Source organism: Pteropus alecto, unplaced genomic scaffold (assembly GCF_000325575.1).
Source record: "Pteropus alecto unplaced genomic scaffold, ASM32557v1 scaffold173, whole genome shotgun sequence".
Taxonomy (NCBI): domain Eukaryota; kingdom Metazoa; phylum Chordata; class Mammalia; order Chiroptera; family Pteropodidae; genus Pteropus; species Pteropus alecto.
In genome coordinates this window covers 422814-445806 of record NW_006433940.1, presented here as the reverse complement: position 1 = coordinate 445806, position 22993 = coordinate 422814, and the positions used below count along the sequence as shown (strand labels likewise).

The window sequence follows — 22993 nt, the reverse complement described above, 5'->3', positions numbered from 1 at the left end:
GCAGAAAATAAGAAGAAAAACAAGGTGATCTACAGAATCACTAGTCATCAAATTCATGTTAAGATTTTATGGTATGAAAACTATATCTCAATAAAGCTGTCGAATATAAATGTACAATAAGACAAAAAAACAGAGAGGTAGAAGGAAGAAAAGCAAATATTCCTAAATTTTAAAAAGGTAAAGATAAATCAATTCAGCCTCCTGGTAGTGAGTCATCTGCAGGAAAAATAGGCGTGAATCTAATTCAGATATCTGAGGCTTCACACCAAAAGTCTTGTCCAGATGATTCTAATTCTGTTCTCAGATATCTGATACTTTATATTTCTTAGAGAGAAAATAAGTAGATTTATTTCTCTTTTCAAATGTACTATTTGTCCCTTTCAGCTTATTTTCTACCAGACCACTTTAGGTATCTACAGAAATAAATATAAAATCACATACACTGCTTTTTAAAATTAAAAATTGGAAGCACGATACTTTATTAATAAAAACAAATGATAAAATTCTAAAAACATAAATGCCTTAGTTCTAAAATACAGTCACATTAGGTAGACACATGAGATGTAGGTGGGCAGAATTAAACCACTGTCAAGTACTTACTGTAACTTGCTTTCTTGTCTAGGAAAAGACTCATTTTCTTCAAGGATCCTGGAATGTTTTACCTTAAGGAGCCTGCCTCATGCTAATAGTCTGTTTTCAGTAATCCTGAGTGAGTACACAGATGGGAGAGCAGATAGGAGTGGCATTTTTCTGAATCATCTCCAAACGATAACAGAAGTTACTAAATATACTTCAAGTGTCAATAATACCTGACTTTGTCCCAGAGAATCTTAAAGGCAATCAGCTCAAGCAAAGTCTAAAAAATTTTAACTGATATAAACTTGTCATTATGGCCCAAATACCATTATGAAACCAGAATTATCAATATGAATTCAAAGCCATATAACAACTTACAAGATTAGTGTTTTCCCTCACTTACCCACTTAAACACTGCATCTAAACATGCACCTACAAAACAAACTTAACATCAGCTTCCAAGCTAACCTCCCAGGATCAGCTTAAAAGGCTTAACATTTTATTGACCAGGTCCTTCTCTTACATTTAAATTCTAATTCTTCCCCTAGAAGTCACTTCTCTTCACTGATTAATTCTGCTATTTCAAAGAAATCACTCCCCATCCTGAAGTCATCCTATAATCTTAATATCATAATGAAATACAATAATAGAAAGACTTATAAAATACAATTTTTAAAAATTAAACAAATATAACATAAAAAATAAAAATATGTATAAACTCTACACTTTCTTAACTGGAAGTACACCTATAGGCCACTTAAATAGAGAATTGCTATTTTAATCATAACTTTTCATATTTCTATAATGCCTATATGCGTGCTTTGAATGAATACCTAATATATCGATATTTAAAGTTTTTAACATGATAAGTAAGCTTGCTTCTTGTTTGTCAATTTGTCTAATCTAGGGTGGATTGATGGCAACACTATTCTCAGAGCATGATGTATATTTAAACTGTTTCTATGTTTTGTTTTAATAACATTTATAGTAGAGAACCCAGTCTCACAGAGATATGTTGACGGGAAGAGAAGAAGAGGTTTTAAAGCAATCTCAACAAGCTCAGGATACTTATTTTTAATTTTTATCCAAAATGAAGCAAGAGACACTGTATTTTCAAAATTCATTTTTAATCTTTCATCAGTAGCAAGTTTTAACAACTTATCCTGTAGAGTTATAGTTAAATTTATATTATCTTTTGATGAAAGAAATGGATTTTGAATCCATGAATTTCCTATGCGTAGATTTTCTTTTGATGGAAAATACAATCTAACCAATTTGTAAGATGTTCACTGATAACTCTTCTCAGATATGCAATATCAAGATCATCACCTACTTCACTGATAGTAGTTGTTAAATTACGGAACATATCATAACAATCTGTAGAAATTCTGTTTCTCCAAGCTTCCAACTTTTGTTTTTGTCCTTCTATCTTATCTTCCATTGAAAAACATGTTTTCTTTCCTTGATTGGAAACATTAAGATTAAAAATACTGAAGATATTTAAATAATAAATAAGCAAGTCTGGCTGTCCAATTCACATCTTTGTAAAGTTGGGACCAAACTGGCTTCTTGCTTTGTAGGAATACTAAGAGTTCATTTCGTATTTCAAACATTCTTGATAGAACTTTTCCCTGTGATAACCACCATATCTCAGCATGCAATAACAGTTATTTATGATCAGCTTCCATATTATCATATAATAAAGAGAATAATCTGGAATTTAATGCATTAGGTTTTACATAATTCACAATTTTTACAATGTCAGTAAGCACACTATTTAGTTCAACTGATTTTTTTTCACAGCAAGACTTTCTCGATGAATAAAGCAATACATTATTTTACATTCTGGCGCAAGTTCCTTAATCTTGGTCACATTCTTCAGAATGTTTTCCTGTCATTGAAGCTGAACCATCAGAATATACTCCTATACAAAACTTAAATTCCAAATCACATTTGTTGACAACATAATTCTTCACAGCTTCATACAGTTCTGAACTAGTTGTGTTTGTTGGTAAAGAGGCTGAAAAAAAAATTCTTTTATATCATCATGCCCAAACCTCACATATGCTAAAAGAATTATCATGTTAGCAATATCTCTGCATTCATCAAGTTGCAATGAAAAATACTTTGCTACTTTTATTTGTTCTATGAGTTGGTCTTCCATATCATGAGCCAGTTCCTGAATACATCGAGCTATGGTGTCATTGGAATGCGGTACTTGAGCTACCTTGTTTGCTGCAGATTCACCCAACATTTCCAAGCAAACTTCTTTGATGCAGTCTTTCACTAATGTCTCAGCAATTGTGTATGGTGTTTTAGACTTGGCAACTGGAAGTGCTACTTTATAAGAGCTCGCAAAGCACTAATGTTTATATGAGAGACACTGAACACCTGTTTTGGTTGACTTTTCAATTCACTACTCTTTTTTTCAAAAAATTCTTTTGGTTGTGAACTTATTTATGTTTTGAATATAAATGACGCTTAAGTTTTGATGGTTTCATTGCTTTATTAGATAGTACATCTCCACAAATAATACACTGTGGTTTTAACACTTCACCACCAATTATGGCTGCAAAACCAAATTCGATATATGAGGGATCATACTTCTGAGTAAAACTAGTATGAATTCTTTTTGTTTTCACTTCTTCAGAATGACTTCCATTGTTATAATTTCTTTTATTACTACTGCTATAGTCAGAAAAGGTGTATCTTTTTTTTTTTTTTGATAAAAAAGTCCAGTGAAGCTTGTTTAGCCATCTGCAAATTAGGATTAAAAAGAAATAATACAAATTCTTCTTTCCTACTTTATCTAATTAATGTTAAACTACAAATTACAAACTAGACTTGATTGAAAAAATGATTTTAAAATTAAGTTATAAAATTTTATCTGAGTTTATATACTTTTGAGTTACAGGTGACAAACTAAAATATCACACATTATAACATGAACCTATTGTGCTTGACTAGTGTGCAATTACCACCACATGTGACTCACCTTGAGAGTTTAACAACACCCAAAGTGGTCTGTATTCTATGCAAAAAGATAGATTCATTAACCATGTGCTTGGGTGTCAGAGCAATGTCAAATTGTTATCAGTTTCTAAATACTTTCTAAATACTCATTATAGACTTATAGTTTTCAGACCAGCACTGGTGGTACTCTGAATGCCACTATACCAAATCATTTGTAACCTCTATATTTCAAAATTCTAACCTGAATACACAATAACTCTACTTTATAGAACCTACTGATTTAAAATCTCGTTGGCCTTATCTTACACTATCTATTTAAATCTGGAAACTAAACTCTTTTCCAACACAAACCCATATCTCCCAAACAAATTTATCATCCCCTGCTCTTCCAAAATATTTCTTTACTTGATCTGAGATGTCCTTTCTTAGCTTTATACAGTTCTGAACTAGTTGTGTTTGTTGGTAAAGAGGCTGAAAAAAGGAATCTTCCTTTATATCATCTTCATGCTCAAACATCACATATACTAAAAGAATTATCATGTTAGCAATATCTCTGCATTGATCAAGTTGCCCCCAAACTCACATACAATTAAAACAAAGTAGCATTAAATTCATCTGTACACAAATTCATCCTTCAGCATAAACATTTATCCCCTGAATGGTAGCTTTCTCATCCTCCCAAGAAACGCCCAACATCAGAAAGTAATAAAAAAAAGATGGTATGCAGCACCCCAGGACAATAAATAAGACAGCATTCAAGGTTACAACTTCCAACATGAAAAAGGTTGGGGGGGAGGGGCATTAAAAGTAATTGGCCTTCAAAAAGCTCACTGATAGGGTCTCAAGTATCTGCAAAAAATTAAGCAAATCATGGGGGTCTTGGTCTAAAATTTGGAACTGGGTATCCTGGTTTCTTCCCTGTGCAGAAACAATACTGAACCGATAGCCCTAGTGTTCGGACCCTGTCTATTAAATCTTTTAACAAAGTTTGTTTTCTTCTCACCTAGAGGCCATCAAGCTGCAAATGGTCCTTGACATGGAACCTCGAATGAACATATCCTTCTGCCGTGGACCCTTAGATAGACCTCTGGACCACCCCTAACTGCCGTTCCTTTCAACGTCCTTCCTCGGCATGAAGCAGCCAGAGAGGTCCCTTCACCCTAATGGCGGTTAGGGTTACATGTTCAGAGGGGGAATAGAAAAGTTAGTAAATGTTAGGCAGAACAGGGCAGTCCATGGTAGGAACACGTAGTTCGAGGGCACATCCAGTCAAGGAGCCCACAGTACACCCTGGAGTGCACCCTGGACTGCGGGGTGGAGATGTGCCAACCAATCAGAAAAAAGCTCCTAGAAACCTTTAAACCAACCAATCAGAAAGAGGCACACCTGTCAGACCGCCCCCCCACCTCCCATCTTGTCAGACCAGAAAGAGTAGCTAGCATATAAACTTTTAAAAGAAGGAGCTTTTTTTTCTATTCAGGGGCATCCCACTTTCAGGTATCCCCTCTCGCAAGAAAGCTGCAACTCTGCGCTTCAATAAATCCTATCACTTTACCTCTTAAAAAAAAAATAATAATTGGCCTTTCTTTGGAGAAAAAATTTACAAAATGGCTATAACTGTGCTTTAGTAGAACACAGCAAAAAAATTTCATTCATCATGATCACAGTAAACAAGATTTTCCCCCTGCTTTGATCTATAGAAGATAGACTCTTACCCAATCTCCTACTTTGTCTGATGAAAATGGTGTCTCTGATGGCTTTAGCATTTTAGAAGGTTGAACAGTCAAACTCTGAATTTCATCATGTTTCCTTTTTATTGTAGTGGTCTCACAGCAAAGACTACAAGTTATTCTGTGATGGTAATCCTTGGTCTTAGGTTGAGAGGGCACTCCACAGATTGCGTGGACATTTCTGTTACATGATATACAAATATTAGCACCCGTACATTCTTTTTCACAAACTACACAGGAAAAAATTTTAGTCTGTTTTTAGGGGGGTTTTTTTGGACCACCTTAGGAGTAATAAAAAGATTCTCTTCAATATCACTACTATCTGTTCCAGTCTCAAAGTTTACTTCATAGTGGGTTCTTAAATTGTTTCCAAATTCTCTGTTGGCCTGCTCTAATTCATTTTCTGTGGTCAGGCTAGCAACAAGTTCTTTAGTTAACTGAGAATGACACAGGTCGTTTAGTTTCAGAACTAAAATGTACCTTCACATGGAGTCTGTTGCATGCCTCTGTGGTAGGGTTGATTTTGGGTCATCTGAATGAACCACAAAAATCAGCATAGTGTGATGAATTGTTAGTTTGTATACAGGAGATAATCCTACTTTGGATACCTTATTAGTTTGATTTATAGAACTTTGGCTTTAGCAAGGCTGAGGCTTCCCATGGACAATTTTCAATTCTGGCCAAATGTCACTGAGTTCATTGACAATCCATCTTGAAAACTCCCTCCCATTATCAGATTGCAGGACACTGGGTACTCCAATAATTGTAAAAATATCTAATAGAGCATGTGCAACTTCCCGAAGCCTTTCAGATTTTAATGACCGCAAAAAACTCAACTTCATATGAAGGTCTTGATAATGCATTATAAATTTAAACTCTCCATCAGGATTCAATTGCATGTTTATAAGATCTACTTGGCATCTTGAGTTAACTTCCTTAATTGTTTTTGATATTAGAACTTTCTTGAGTTTTGAATTTTTCTGTCGGCATGGTTTGCAGAGTGTCAAGTACAGCATTATAACTTCTTTTGTGATGTTCTTGTATTTTGCTTGTAACTCTTTTTCCATGTGGGTATGTCCACCATGTCCAATGCTAAGATGTGTATCATGTAGAATGTCAAATAAGTTCTCACCGTGTAAATAATACCATATTTTATCTGCTTCCCCACTAATAGCCTCAATCAGCTTCCACTTCCTATTACAAGGATCACATCAAATCTAGCCAAGCAATGGTAATCAACTGATTCCTTTTATGCCTTAACTTTAGCCTCTTTCACTTCCCTTATTAATTGACAGTACTTTGCTTTAGAAAATATCTTGGTAGTTATTACTATTGTTTTCCAATAACACTGCTAGACTTCTGAAAAATTTTTCTCTCATGTTTTCTAGTTCAATTTCTGCTTCATTAATATCTAAGCTACTGAGATCATCATCATCCATCCATTGCAACATCATAGAAACCACAAAAATGACTCTAAAATATAAAGATAAAAATCAATTAGAATATTTGGAAATATAATTTAAAATACATATATTAACCAAATATATGTATTTTATATTTAATACACTAGAGCTTAGGGTAGAAGTAGAAGCTATGGACACATAAAGCAGGAGGATACAATTTTGGCTAAAGAGTCTAGTTTTAGAAGAATAAAGAGAGGGTAAATGAAGAATTCTAGACAAGAACAAAAAGTTCTAATACAGCAAAGAGTAGAAAGCCAGAATATGACTTTCCAAAGTAATACCTGAGGTTAGCCTCAAGGTAAAGCCCTGTTTTACGTAAAACAGGAAAGCAAATTGATGTTATTTTTTTATTAACTACACAAGAAAAAAAATTTTTTATTTTTGGCTAGAAAAGCCTCAGCAATATAGTAATTAATTTTTTAAAAGCCCCAGACTATACCATATTTTGTTTTATTCAATCAGGTTAGCTGTTACAGCAACATCTGGGGTTAAGTTTCAACATTATATGTTTACATCAGCTGCCTTTCGGGGTTTGTGAAACTATGACTCCAATTCAAATATCCTTATTACTAATTTTAATAAAGAAAGAGTTGTAGATGAGTCTGAAGTAATGAAAAATTTCTGACAATAGAGCATATTAAAATAGACATTTAGAATATTTATAATAACAGAAACATTTAGAAAAATTCAAACTTGGCTAGACTTAAGGAAACTATTTTTAAAAAATCAAAAAGAGAGGGGAAAAAATGGTGTAGATGATAGAGGCTCTGTTCATCCCTCTGGCAACCAAATCAAAGTTGTGATGGAAACAAGGAGCAGCAGCAAGGAAAAATTCCTGGGATCTAGAGGAACAAGCCATACAACTAGGGAGAAATCCAAGAAATCGCCCAGCAATAGCAGAAGATAGGATGGGGTGAGGACGTGGGGCTGCCTGGTCTTGAGCAGCTGAGTGAGATGGAGGCTGCGGCGGCAGCAGAAGCCTCTTAAAGGGGCCGCGTCCTCAAGTAGATTTTCGTGGTGACAGACTAACTCACTCTGAGCACCAGTGCCGATTTGGCTGTGCGCAACGGGCAGCAGGGACTTACAAGGAGACATTGTCGGAGTGAGGACCAAGACGAGAGTCTCTCTGTACAGAAGTGCCGGCGGTATCCATTGTTCCCTGTTGAGCCCTCGCCCCTTATCAGGGTTTGAACACAGCACTGCCATAGCCAAGATGTCATCGAAATGGATAACAGAAGTCACTTCACCCAGAGGATTCCCTTATACTCCACTTTCCCCAACTCACAGCCCCATCCAAGCCACATCCAGTATATCCTCAGTGAGTCAGGTGCTCTTTGCTGAGCAACACCTAGACTCACACTGGAGGTAGCTGGTCTCGGTTTCTGGTGTGGCCTTTTGAGGCAACTATAAGCACAGCATCTACGGATTGCATGCTGAATCTTAACAGGTGGCCCCAGAGGGGTAGGGGCTTGGGCTAAATTTGGCCTGCAGCTGAACCCCTCTCAGGACTGTGCCACTGGACACCTACTTCACTAATAAAACCTGGAGACTTAAGAGCTTTTCTTAGTACATAGAAACAGACACAGAATAGCAGCCAAATGGGAAGACAAAGAAGCAGAAACCATATGAGAGAAGAGAACAGAGATCCAGATATTAATGAAGTCAAGTAATCTAACAGATACAGAGTTCAAAACACTGGTTATAAAGATGCTCAATGAACTTAGGGGAAGTGTAGATAAATTCAGTGAGAACTTCAACAAAGAGATAAAAAACATAAAAATGGAAATGGAAATTATAAAAGGGAACCAGTCTGAAATGAAGAACACATGATCTGAGATGAGAAGTATATTAAATGGAATAAACAAAGGAATAAAAAAAAGAGAATAAAGAAAAGGACCAAATGCCCCACCCAGAGGACAGGAAAGCTAAGGACACAGAATCAGAATGGCAAGAGATAAGATGCCAAGACTATATTATAACTTAAAGAGCATATGGGACACTATTAAGGGTCCAAATATCCTTCTGATCAGCGTAACTGAAGAAAATCAAGATGTTGAACAGCTGTTTGAAAAAATAATGATGGAAAATTTCCCTAACCTGGTGAAGGAAATGGACATAAAGCTCCAGGAAGCTCAGAGAATTCCAAAAATCAGGGATCTATAGAGGCCCACACCAAGACACATCATAATTAAAATGCCAAAGTTTAAATACAAAGAAAGAATATTAAAAGCAGCAAAAGAAAAACAGATAGTTACTTATAAGGGAACACCTGTAAGACTGGTAGCTGATTTCTCAAAAGAAACGATGCAGGAAAGAAGGGCTTGGCAAAAAATATTTGACAGGACGAAGACCTAGGATCTACAAACAAGAATAATTTATCCAGCAGAGCTGAAGAAGAGATAAAGAGCTTCCCAGACAAAAATTAGCTAAAGGAATTTATTACCACCAAGCCAGTATTACAGGAAATGTTAGAGAGACTTCTTTAAGAAGAAAAAAACATGTATCAAAAACGGGAATAAAGAATAGTAACAACTACAATCGATAAGTACCTTAAATGGAAAAGAATTAAGTGTGCCAACCAAAAGACAGAGTGGCTGAAAGGATAAGAAAACAAGACCCCTACATATGAAAAGGAAGGGGATGGAAAAAGATATTGCTCTGATGGACCTAGAAGGTATTTAAGTCAGACAGAGAAAGATAAACACTTTACGATTTCACTTATACGCAGAATCTAAGGAATACAAAGAACAAACTAATCAAAAACAGACGCACAAATATAGAGGACAATTTGGTGTTGGACAAAGGGCAGGGGGATTTAGGGGGCTGGGAGAATGGGGTGAAGGGCTAAAGAAGTACAAATTAGTAGCTAATGGATGGTCAAAGGGATGGGAAGCATGGCATAGGGAATGCAGTTAGCATTAATACGTTGGGTAGGTGGAGGGTCAGGGGAGGGAGGGTGCAATTGGGGAGATCATTTTATGATGTGTTCTATTTGGTTTTGTTGCCTGTTTTTTTAATTGGCCTCTTTGTGGGCTTTTTTATTTTTTTTTTTCCCAAGCGAGGCAACCCTTAGTTGACCTCATAGATTGCAAGGACCTTGTCAGCTTACACTTACAGCACTTGGTCTTCCTAGGTGGTCTCCCATCCAAGTACGAGCCAAGCCCAACCCTGCTTAGCTTCCGAGATCAGACATAATCGGGCTTGTTTGGGACAGAATGGCCATAGACACCTCTAGACGGTCTTACAATTGTTTGGAAAAAGTACATTCTCTCAAGTCAACATTGTTGAAACCACCAATTTTCATATCAAATATTGAACTGGTAAATTTAAATCCTACTCAAATGTTCATAATTTCCAAAACTATGTTCAAATTAATGATATGTTACTGTTTGTTTTGGCCTCACTTAACTCTCTACTGTTCTAATAAGACTTCCCTGATCATTTATTTTAAGCTCACCTTGAGTTCTTGAAAAACAATTTATTCATAACACAAAGTAGCAATGTAACATTTTCTTCTTTAACTGTTTCATATGTAAAACTAACAAGATTGTCAGTTGCTAAAGAAGCAAGGATCACTATTTCTCTAGTATCTTTTCCATTATCTAACACATTATTACAAAGAAAAGTGTTGGATAAAAATTTGCTGACTAACTTTAAAATGAAGATAACAATACAATGATAAGTGCCACCTCATATGTGAATGAAAAGATCATTATATGGATAGTATTTCCTTCGATGCTGATACACTTTGTGCCATGCTATGGAACCATGAACAGAAAAGGAAGGTAAATAACTACGAATTTGGAGGAAGAAAGGAATATAGAGCAATGAAATGAGAACCAGGAGAATATAAGCTCCAGAAGGTAGTAGAATCAGTACTAGTAGGTATAGGACAAACAGGTAATAGAGAGTTGCTAGGGCTATAAGAGAAGAAAAAAATTGTATTGAATATACTTAAGTCTTTTGGAAAAGATAGCTGCTCCAGAACCAGGCTAGCCTGTGCTCCTGCCTCCACTACACTATTACTAGTTCTTAGAACTCATACATGACAAAAATTGTGGCAAATGCAATAGAAATGGGACCTACGGCTACATTGATAAGTGCTCAACATTTGTATACAGAGGTAATTTTGATTTATCCACAGGTACTTAATTCCACTGCAAAATATCCATAAAAAAATCTTGTGTTCAATTTTTTTTTACATTGCCTGACTGTTTAATTCAACTCCTTTAATAACATTACACTATATTGGTTGACATTTCCTTCAGTTAAATTCAGTAGAAGATGCAGTGGAATGGGATTTGATAACTTTTCGATAGCTAAACCCCTTACTCTCCCGAGCCTCATACTCTTTCCAGAGGCTAAATTATCCTCACCATTATCTTGAAGTGGGTGTGGCTCTGGAGATTCACATTCCATTCTGTCTTCAACAGACTGGAGCTGGGTACCTAAGGACTCCTTTGCAATATCCAGAGGAGTCACTTCTTCCATAGGAACTTCCAGCACATATATGCCCTGTGAGACCTGGGGACAAACAGGTACAGTGGGAAATTAATACAAATGATCATTCAGAAATCATAGATAAACCTCAAAACATTCTTTTACTGAAATAGAATTAAAAAGAAAAAAGTCTTCTTGAATTCTTTAGAGGAGTGCAAGAGAGACAAGAAGAGAAAAAAAATGCTGAGATTAAAGCCAGAGCCATACAACAGAAACTGTCTTCATTGGCTAGGAGTTAATATGTGTCCCTGTGGTTTCTGTTTTGAGGAATAATAATAGAAAAACATTAGAGAAACATGGCAGAGTGAGAGACATCCAGATCTCTCGCCTTGAAACAACAATAAGCTGAATATCTAAAATTTAAAAAAACAAAAACAAAAAACAAAAAGCAAAAAAAAAACACCTAACCTACACACCAGTGTGTCTGAGTGTGGGATTTGCGCTTAAGAGCTACCACAGGTCAGAACTCTAGGAGTAGGGAGGTAGAATGGAAGAAACAAAGAAGGTTCCTCTAGCAGCACCCAGAGCTCCCTGCAGGAGGAGGGGAAAGGGAGAAGGTGCAGCAGGTTCCCTGAACAGCCCTGCCTGGGAGTGCTGGGAGTAGCACCCAGAGGCAGTGACCAATGATCAGGGCAAAAAGCAGAGAAGTGGAGATGGCAAAGAAGTAGGGATGGCAGAGAAGCTAAGCAGATTATTAGCAGCTGTGGTTGCAAAACTTGAGGCTGAGCTACAGCCCCGTCCTCCAACCTAGAGGGCCCCTCCCCATATCTTCTGAGATCAAACATAATGGAGCCCCAGGGAATCTCAGCAAATGCTACCGAAGCTGTCACTAACACTGAAAGCGACAGAGATAGAGGATATCGAGTGTGACTGAATATCTGTAAGAAAAAAAAAAAGGCATTGTTAAGCCTTTATTTAAAGCAAGGATCCAAGAAGCAAAGGCAACACCTACTGGAAACCAAAAGAAAAACATATACTTTGAATAGGCTAAAGACAGAGCTTTATATAATAAATCTTCTTTCTGGAAAAAAAAAGTAGAATACAATTCCATTAATGACCAAGCAGAGAAATAGCCCATTAAACACCATAAAAAACAAGGTGACAAGGCAGCTCAGAAAGAATAAGACAAATCTCTAGAAAATAAGCTTAAAGACATAGAAACTTGCAAATTAAATGACAGAGAATTCAGGATGGTACTTCTGAAAAACACTCAACGAGATCCAAATAAATTCATATCAACAATTTCAGGAATTGAAAAAACAACTAGGTCAGCAAAATGAATTCTTTAGCAAGGAAACTGAAATCTTCAAAAAAAATTAAATAGAACTTCTGGAGATGAAAAATATACTGAAAGATATAAAAAATGAAATAGCAAGCTTGGGAAATAGAATCGTTCAAATAGAGGAAAGGATCACTAATATCGAAGACAGAAGTCTAGAAATAAATCAGAAGAAAGAAGAGAGAAACTGAAGAATGAAAAATAATGAAAGAGAAATTTAAAAACTAGCTGATACTATCAGGAAAGAAAAAATAAGAATAATGGGCATTCTCAAAGGGGAGGAAAAGGAGCAGGGATTAGAAAGCATTTTCAGACAAATAGTTGATGAAAATTTCCCAAATCTAAGGAATGAGCTAGAGCTTGGAATTCAAGAAGTCAAAAGAACATCCAATTATCTCAACCCAAAAAGGCCTTCTCCAAGAAACCCTGTATTAAAATTATCAAAAATCAATGACAAAGAAAGAATTCACAGGGCAGCCAGGGAAAAGAAAACCCATTAGATTATCGTTGGACTTCTCAGCACAAACCTTACAAGCCAGAAAGGAGTAGAAACAAAAAATCAAATTATTATGTGAAAGGAACTACCAGCCAAGAATAATATATATAACAAAGCTCTCTTTTAGATATGAAGGAGAAATAAAGACCTTTCCAGACATACAAAAATTGAGGGAATTCTCTGCTACAAGGCCTGCATTACAGGAAATACTGAAAGGACTGAGATGGCCTAAAACAAAATTACAAAAAGAAAAATATATAAATATGAGTAAGGGGACTAGCAGGCAGATAGATGCAGAGTAGTGTAACTATCACTAAGCACAGGGCATTATAAGATTAAACAATAAAAAATGATTTGCTATAGCAAGATGGAAATGAATGTTCAGCATACATAGGGACAAACTGAGGCAACAATGACAGAGAAGGGGATCCAAAATCACAAAGAGGAATGGAGATAAGGCACACACAGAAGAAAAAAAATATATATATCACTATCTTCTACGTATTTGTTATGATAACCACACGCCAAAGATTCAGAACTGAAGTATATAACATAAAACAAGAAGGACCAGAGGGAAAATCCACAAAACATGATGAAAATGAAAAAAAATAGACACATAAGGACAAGGAAGCAATGGAAACATTGAGCTACCACAAAGTAAGAGATAAAATGGCTATAAGAAGACTTCGTATTTCAATAGACACCCTAAATGTAAAGGATCTCACCAATAAAAAGGCACAGAGTTGTAGACTGGATCAGAAAACAAAACCTAACCATACGCTGCCTCCAGGAGACATATCTCATTTCCAAAGACAACTATAGACTCAAAGTGAAGGGTGAAAAATGATATTTCAAGCAAATGGCATTCAGAGAAAAGCAGGAGTAACGGTACTAATATTGGATGAAATAGACTTCACAATAAAAAAGGTAAAGAAAGATAGTGTGTGACACTTAATTATGATAAAGGGGAAAATGTGCCAAGAAGGCAGAACACTTATTAATATCTAAGCTCCCAATAAAGAAGCCCGAAAATATATGAAGCAGTTATTAAGAGAACTAAAGGGAGAAACAGACCAAAACACTATTGTAGTAGGGGACCTAAATACCCTACTGTCAGATATGGACAGATCATCCAAACAGAAAATCTATGAGGAAATAACATCCTTAAATGACACATTAGATCAACTGGACATAATTGACATTTACAGAGCCTTTCATTCCAAAACAGCTGCTTTTACATTCTTCTCTAGTGCACATGAAACATTCTCAAGGATTGACCACATACTGGGACACTGAGATAGCCTCAACAAATATAATGGAGGGGTGAAATCATACCAACCATATTCTCTAATCAAAATGATTTGAAGCAGGAGATCAACTGTAAAAAGAAAGAGAGAACAAATACCTTATTCTTCAGTAGCTTGTTGTTTAACAAGTGGGTCGGAGAAGAAACAAAAAGAGAGATCAAGAGATACATAGAAACGAACAATAATGATAGCACAACATATCAAAACTTTTGGGACATGGCTAAAGCGGTCATAAGAGGAAAGTTCATATCATTACAGGCCTATCTCCAAAAACAAGAATGTGCCCAAAGAAACAACTTAACACCTCATCTTAAAAAACTAGAAAAGGAAGAACAAATGAACCCTAAAGTCAGCAGAAGGAAGGAAATAATCAAACTTAGAGCAGAATTAAATGAAATTATAAACAAAAAAATAAAAAAGTAAATGCAACAAAGAGCTGGTTCTTTAAGAAGGTTAATAAAATGGGCAAACTCCTGGCTAGACTCACTAAAGAAAAATAAAAAGGAAACAAATTAACAAAATCAGGGATGAAAGAGGAGAATTCATAACTGATATCACAGAAATATAAAGGATCATACAAGAATATTATAAAAAAGTATATAACACCAAATTAAATAACCTAGAAGAAATGGACCAGTACTTAGAAAGATACAACCTTCCTAGACTGAATCAAGAAGAACTGGAAAATCTAAATGACTGATCAGCAGTATGGAATTTGAAACAATCATTAAAAACTACCAAAAAAGTAAAACTCTGGACCAGATGGCTTCACCATTGAATTCTACCAAACATTCAAAGAAGATTTAATACCTATTCTCCTCAAACTCTTCCAAAAAATCAAAGAGGAGACAATATTTCTCAACTCATTTTATTAGGCCAATATTACCCTGATACCAAAATCTGGTAAAGATACCACAAAAAAAGGAAACTACAGACCGATATCTCCCATGGAGATGCAAAAATCCTAAATGCGATACTAGCGAACCAAAAACAGGAAAATATTAAAAAGATTATACACTAAAATGAAATGGGTTTCATCCCAGAGGCATAGGGATGGTTCAACATACACAAGTCAATTAATGTAATACACCATATAAACAATTTAAAAAATAAGAATTATATGATTATATGGATAGATGCAGAAAAAGCCTTTGACAAGATACAGCATTCATTTCCTCTACCAACATTATACCTAATGGTGAAAAACTAAAAACTTTCCCTCTAAGATCAGGAACAAGGCAAGGCTGTCCACTATCGCCACTGTTACTCAGTATAACACTGGAGGTCCTAGCTAGTGCGATCAGGCAAGAGAAAGAAATAGAAGGCATCCAAATAGAAAACAAAGAAGTCAAACTGTCACTATTTGTGGATGACATAATTCTCCATATAGAAAACCCTAAAGACTCCACAAGAACACTACTAGAAACAATAAGCAAATACAGTAAATTTTCTGGATACAAAATCAATGTTCAAAATTCCACAGTGTTCCTATACTCTAAAAATGAAGCATCAAAAAAAGAAGTGGAAAAATAATTTCTTTTGCAATTGCAACAAAAAGAATAAAATACCTAGGAATAAATCTAACGAAACATGTGAAGGACTTATATAATGAAAACTATAAGACTCTATTAAAAGAAATTGAAGAAGATACAAAGAAATGGAAAGATATTCCGTGTTCTTGGGTTGGAAGAATCAACATAGTTAAAATGACCTTACTACCTAAAGCATTATACAGATTTAATGCAATCCCCATCAAAATCCCATCAGCATTTTTTAAAGAAATAGAACAAAAAATCATCATGTTTGTATGGAAGCACAAAAGACCCCAAATTGCCAAAGTCATCCTGAGAAAAGGAATGAGGCTAGGGGCATCACTCTGCCTGACTTCAAATTATACTACAAAGCAACAATATCAAAATGGCATGGTATTGGCAGAATAACAGACACACATACCAGTGGAACAGAATAAAGAGTCCAGACATAAACTCATGTCTGTATGGGCAAATTATTTTTGACAAAAGAGCCAAAAACTATACAGTGGAGAAAGGGAAGCCTCTTCAAAAAATTGTGCTGGGAAAACTGGTAAGCCACCTACAAAATAGTGATACTAGACTGTTGTCTATCACCACACACCAAAATTAACTCAAAATGGATTAAGGACCTGAATATAAGATCTGAAACAATAAAATGCATCGATTAAAACACAGGAACTAAACTCATGGACCCTGAATTTAAAGAGGATTTTATGAAGTTGACCTCAAAGGCAAGGGAAGTAAAAGCAAGAATAAGTGAATGGGGCTACATCAAACTAAATAGCTTCTGCACAGCAAAAGAAACAAGGTAAAGAGACAACCATCCAAATGGGAAAATATATTTGCAAGCAATGCCTCTGATTAGGGCCTAATATACAAAATATACAAAGAACTCATACAACTCAATAACAACAACGAAAAAAAACAATCCAATTAAAAAATGGACAGAGGACGTGAATAGACACTTCTTCCAAGAAGACATACAAATGGCCAACAAACATGAAAGGATATTAAACATCAATAGCTATTAGGGAAATGCAAATCAAAATCACAATGAGATACCATCTCACACCTGTTAGAATAGCTATTATCAACAGGATAAGTAATAACAAATGTTGGAGACAATGTGGAGAAAAAGGAACCCTCATACACTGCTGGTGGGACTGTAAATTGGTACAGCCACTATGGAAAACAGTGTGAAATTTCCTCAAAAAACCAAGAATTGATCTATCATATGATCCAGGAATCCCTCTACTGGGTATTTACCCCAAAGACTTAAAAACAGATATCTGAAAAGCAATTTACTCATCGATATTCATAGCAGCATTATTCAGTGTGGGCAGGACATGGAAGCAACCGAAGTACCCTTCAATAGATGATTGGATAAAGAAGCTGTGGTACATATATACAATGGAATATTAGCCGTAAGAAGAGATGAAATACTGCCATCTGTGACAACATGGATGGACCTCGAGATAATCATGCTAAGTGAAATAAGCCAGACAGAGAAAATTGAAAATCACATAATATCACTTATATGTGGGATATAAACCTAAAAGTCACAGTCAAACAGGATAAACAAGCAGAGACTCATCAACATGGACAATAGACTAGTGGTTACCAGAGGATAGTGGGGAAGGGCGGGAGGGGCGGAAAAGGGGTCAATATGGGGTGAGAGAAAGAAATTTAAATATAGGCAGTGAACACACAACGCAACGTATATATTGCCTTACTGTTGAACTGTACACCTGAAACTTATTGGATTTCATTAACCAATGTCACCATAATAAAAATAAAAATTTAACAATTTAAAAAAATATATTGAAGGACTCTCTCTTAAATTATGATAATTGTAAGAAAATTATAAATGAGTTTTAATATCAAGAATTAAAAATAAATACTTGGGGTGGGGGGCACGCACATTATCTAACAAGGACTAATGAGATGTTTAAACCAGGAAGGAATGTGCCAGTTGTTTTAGACCAAATGTGAAAAATAGCCCAGTGTGTTATGGATGGGGGCGGGGGGGAGCCAATTAAGTTGGATAACTGTATTGTGTGAAAAGAAAACATTATCTTCTCCTTATACTAATCATCTAACATATGGTTTATAATTAAATTTTCCCAATTGTCTCCTAAGTATATTTTGTTTTTTTCCTAAGTCCATGATCCAATTATTATTTATTCATTGTAATACCTCTTGCATCTTTTAATCCAAAATAGTTCCTTGCCTTTTTTGTGATATTAAATATTGAAAAGAAAGAGCCAATTGTCATATAGAAAATTCCACATTAGAGATTTATCTGATTGTTTCTTCACAAATAGATGTTGGTTAAACATTTCTGGAAGAACACTACGTAAGTGATGCATATTTATTATGCCATATCACAAAGTACATATTATCAAGTTATGTCATTGTTGATAATGCTAAATTTGTTCACTTAATTAAGGTAGTGACCACCAGATCTGTCAATTGGAAAACTACATTTTTCCTACTATAATTTATAAATCAGCTAGGAGGTAAAGATTTGGAACTTTGTAAATATCCTATTCCCCAGTGATTTTAGCATTCATTGACTTTTGCTTGCTTGAATAAAATTTTATACTGGGGGTTACAAAATGGTGACTTCCTACTTTTATAATCCTTCTACATTTTTAAATAGCAAGAGCTTTCTGTCCCTCAAGAGTTTATCTGTTTGTCTCCCTTTCTCAGTATCACTATTGACTTATTTCATAACTCATTCCACCCTTATTCACTTTGATGCTCAAACTGTCTCAAATTTGGCCAGTGGGAGCCCCTTTGATCTGGCCCCTGTATCCTTTGATATGACTCCACTAGTTTTTTTTTTTAGCACATCCATGCTTTCTAGAATAATAAACAATTGCAAGGACCACATTGTATTTTCTCTGTCCCAGATGTAGTTTCAACTCTTTTTCCAAGAAGTCTTAATTCACTTTAGAAGGCAATGGTGTTTAGTAACTAGATTGAGTAGTAAGTAGCCTCATTGTTAGTAAGACATCATTGCCTCTAGGCCTTTTCATGGATAGAGCTGGTAAATGCATTTTATGAAATATCATGAATTCAATTCAATTTCAACACCATAGGATTTTCCTCACCTTTCCATATTCCATGTTAACATCTCCCTTCTCCTACAATGAAAAAAGAAACAGTTCAAAACAATGTATATATACTCATTTGCTCTAACCTACGACAAACACAAAATAGTTTCAGAAGTATGCTTTGTGTCATAAAACACTTCCAACATATCTATTAAGTAAAATTCAACATATTGCCGTAGCTTTATATGTCCATAGTCAGTTTCCCACTAAGAGTATATGTCACCTGAAATATTTTTTCCCTCTGTGTTAATTTGATATACAATTGAGTTCATTTTTTCTGTTTGTTTTGAATTTAATAGTTTTTTAGTACTTAAAACATTTACATGATATCAAAAATCAAAATATATATTCAGAGAAGTCTTGCTTGTATTCACATAGTCTGTATTCTACTCTTACCTACTTCCACAAGAAACTATATTTTTGTTGTGTTGATACTTTACCCTGTTTATTTTTGCAAAAGTAATTATATATATATGCACACATATACATATAAACACACATTTGCATGTATATGTGTATATATGTTTTATGTGGATGCATATATTATATACAAATTAAATGCAAATGTGTATACTTATTTTTTCATATATATTGTAGTTCACACCTTCCTTCTTTCACTTAATATAAAAATATTATCCAGAGATCATTTCATACCAGTTCACAGATATCTTCCTCATTCTTTTTGTATACATAATACATTATATTGATGCACCATAGTTTATTCGATCACTCTTAGATGGATGGGCACTTTGTTTACCTTTAGCTTTTACAAATCCTGCTGCAATGAAAACCTATGCCTATGTTGTTTCTTATTTGTAGACATGTATTTTCAAAGTAAATTCCAAGAAGCAGTATTACTGGGTTAAAGGGTAAGTGCACAGATAGGTGTTAGAGGGTGCCAACATCCCCTCTGTAGGGGATGGTACCATTTTGTACTTCTATCAGCAATGTATGAGAGGACCTGTTTTCCTAGTCAGGCAACAGACTGTGTTGCCAAGCTCTTGAATTTATGTCAATCTGATAAGTGACAAATGGTACCTCAGTGTAGTTTTGGTTTGTTCTTATGATTGAAGTTGAGCGTATTTTCATATAGTTAAAGACCATTTGTTTATGTTTGTGAAAGGTGTTCATGTCCCTGGATCATTTTTATTGCATTTCTGTTAAAGGGATTAGCTTTTAACTATGCTATATTTTGCAATTATTTTCACTAATTTATTATTTTGATATACATGTGGGGTTTTTTTCAGCCTGCATTTAAAAAATGTTTCATATAGAAAATTTTTTTTGTGATATTACTTCTGAATTTTGAGTAATTCTACATACCCAGATTATAAAAGAAGTAATTCATGTTTTCTCCTAGTTTCTGAATGTTTAAAATTTTATATAGTGATATCTGACACATGTAAAGTTTATTCTGGTTCCGGTAATATGATGTAGGGTAAAGATGTGATGTTTCTTAGAATGACTATCCCTTTGTCCCAATATCATTTATTTAAAAGTCCATTTTTCCCCAGAATGATTTTAGTTGGCACTTGTATACTCAATTTTCATATGTGCTCGTCTACTTTTGTACTTCCCATTATTTCATTGATCCATCTATTCATGTACCAGTACCACAATTTTACCTGAAGAGGCTTTATAATGTTAGTATCTAGTAAACTATCCTCTTCTTCACTCTTGAAGTTTTTTCCTAGCAATTCTTTCATGCTTATTTACACATATAAAGTTCATGTGTTTTAACCCTTTTCTTTTAATAACTAAGCAATTAGTTTTGTTTTTCCTAAGATGGCGGGTAAAAGTTCACTTTCTATTGTCTTTAACCTTTGGGTTCTAGGCAGCACAGGTATCTTTCCTGGGTATAGATGAACCTATAATATAGTAATATCTCATTAAGTTATTGCCTAATATGGTAACCTCTTTAGAATTCACTTCAATGGGCATTAACTTCCCAGGTTTCGGTTTGCTTACTTTGTATATCTCAGCTTCCCTGGGCTCTATTTGCTTACTTCACTTCCTTATGTTATTCATTACTGGCAGGTGATATATTTTGGACTCTGTTATTTTGTGTCACCCCCAAATTCCTAACACCCAATTGAAAACTGAAATCCTACTATCCAATGTGATGATTTTAGGAGGTAGAGTCTTTCAGGATGATTAGGTCATAAAGGCAGAGTCCTCATGAATGGGAGTAGCCCTCTTTAAAAGAAATCACAAAGAGCTCCTTAGATCCCTTCTGTCATGTAAGCATACAATGAGAAATCTGCAACCCATAAGAGGGCCCTTATCCAATCATACTGGCATCCTGATCTCAGACATCCAGCCTCCAGAATCAGTTTCTGTTTTTTTACAAGGCACTCAGTCTGTGATATTTTGTTATAGCAGCCAGAGTGATCTAAGACAGACCAGTATTTTATGATTATAAGGTTAAATAAGGAAGAAGTTGAATAGAAGAGGACATCAATGGTTACAAATATGTTTATCTTGTAGGAATATTCAGAAGTTATTACCAGTAACTTTGAATAAATACTGCCTTTACTTTAAAAGCCTGTTTACCTCCAAATTATCAATATTGCACTGTTCGTTACACTGCTGTTTGGTCAGGTTTTACTTGGGAAACCAAAAGAACCTATTTAAAGCTCTAATGTATTTCTTCTTTCAGCTTTTGTGTAATTTAATTCATTAAATCTTTGTAAAATATGAACCTGTAAATTCAGTTGTCACATCATCCAACACGTATATTCTTCTGAACTGCTGGAGTCAATTCTTGATTATGCTAAGCCTAGAAATGATAGTTAGTGTGAAATAGAGGACACTTGTAATAATCTGGGAAGGTGGCTAACAGCTTACTGTTTGGCACAGTTTGTTACTAGTAACCCTGAATGTTCCTGTGTGGCATTTCAATCATTAAAACACTGTATTTATGTTATCAACTTACTATAACTTTTCCACTGCAATAGTATGTCTGCCTTTTAAGTTTCCAGATGAATTGTGAAGCATCAATACCATTCACCAAAAGAAAAAAAAAAATTATGTTACAGTGTGTTGTCTACTTTAGTTTAGGAGAGCTTTTAATAAATAGACCTTCTACTCATTTCTACTTATGGTTCTTTGTTAGTCATTGAAGCAACAGATACACTGGGAGTGAGGACATACTAGGTAAATTGTATTCTGAATCTCCCCATTGTGAAATCTAATGAAATAGATTAATGAAAATAAGTATTCAATAGCCAATAACCTCCCAAAGCTATCTTAAGAGAATAGATAGCCTCTGGGATTAATCAAACATCCATAGTTATTTCTAAACTGAACAAGAATGAAAGTTACTTAAAAAAAAAAAAAAAAGCTATTATCTCCCTTAGAACAAAAATTCTGATTTATATTTATTTAGTATACTTCACAGTGAAGAGTATGGCACCTGACACCACCTCTCCGAGTGTGCTAGTTAGAGTGGAAGTAGCCTGGCCATTTCACATTCTTGCCAAGCCTGTTCTCTTACAAATAGCCTTGTAGCAGTCATACTGCATTCAAAACAACCATTTCAATTGTTTGCCCTGCCAAATATTATGGAGGACAAACAAAGAAAACAATTTGGTCTATCAATATATAAGAACCTCATGTGGAAACCTAATTAACCCATGCTTTGTATCTACCTTACAAAATCCAAATTAAAACTTAGCTCATCCTCTGGTAGGCATTTATGAATTTGATTAATTCTGAAAATTTCCCTTAGTAGGCCTTGCTTTTACAAAAATAATTTCTCATTCATATAACATATGAATTTAAGAATATGCATATAGTCAAGTACCCTAGCCTATTATGCAAAGGACATCACAATGGGATATAAATCTTTTTCTTAATACAATTTTTTACTTAAGTATTATAAACTTAGGAAAAAGTGCACAGCTCAAAAATGTGAAGCTCAATGATTTATCACAAAGTGAACCACACTGGTCAAAGAACAGAATATTACCAGTATTTCAGAAGGCTACTTGTGCCCTATCCTCTTCCTCAAAAGTAA

At 34.9% G+C, this 22993-nt stretch overlaps 1 protein-coding gene and 1 pseudogene across 1 annotated transcript in view; both read right to left on the bottom strand.

Moving 5' to 3' along the window:
- Positions 1 to 1433: 1433 nt before the first annotated feature.
- Positions 1434 to 22993, bottom strand: part of ZBED9 (zinc finger BED-type containing 9) — a 33535-nt gene continuing 11975 nt past the window's right edge. Inside the window, 18 exon segments of the mRNA XM_025044336.1 lie at positions 1434 to 1837; positions 1840 to 2083; positions 2085 to 2368; positions 2371 to 2449; positions 2451 to 2608; positions 2611 to 2928; positions 2931 to 3032; positions 3035 to 3299; positions 3301 to 3333; positions 5265 to 5521; positions 5524 to 5751; positions 5754 to 5831; positions 5834 to 5876; positions 5879 to 6468; positions 6471 to 6600; positions 6602 to 6735; positions 6738 to 6752; positions 11119 to 11266. Coding sequence (XP_024900104.1) covers positions 1434 to 1837; positions 1840 to 2083; positions 2085 to 2368; positions 2371 to 2449; positions 2451 to 2608; positions 2611 to 2928; positions 2931 to 3032; positions 3035 to 3299; positions 3301 to 3333; positions 5265 to 5521; positions 5524 to 5751; positions 5754 to 5831; positions 5834 to 5876; positions 5879 to 6468; positions 6471 to 6600; positions 6602 to 6735; positions 6738 to 6752; positions 11119 to 11266 — 3510 coding nt within the window.
- LOC112477027 lies at positions 9851 to 9969 on the bottom strand (annotated as a pseudogene).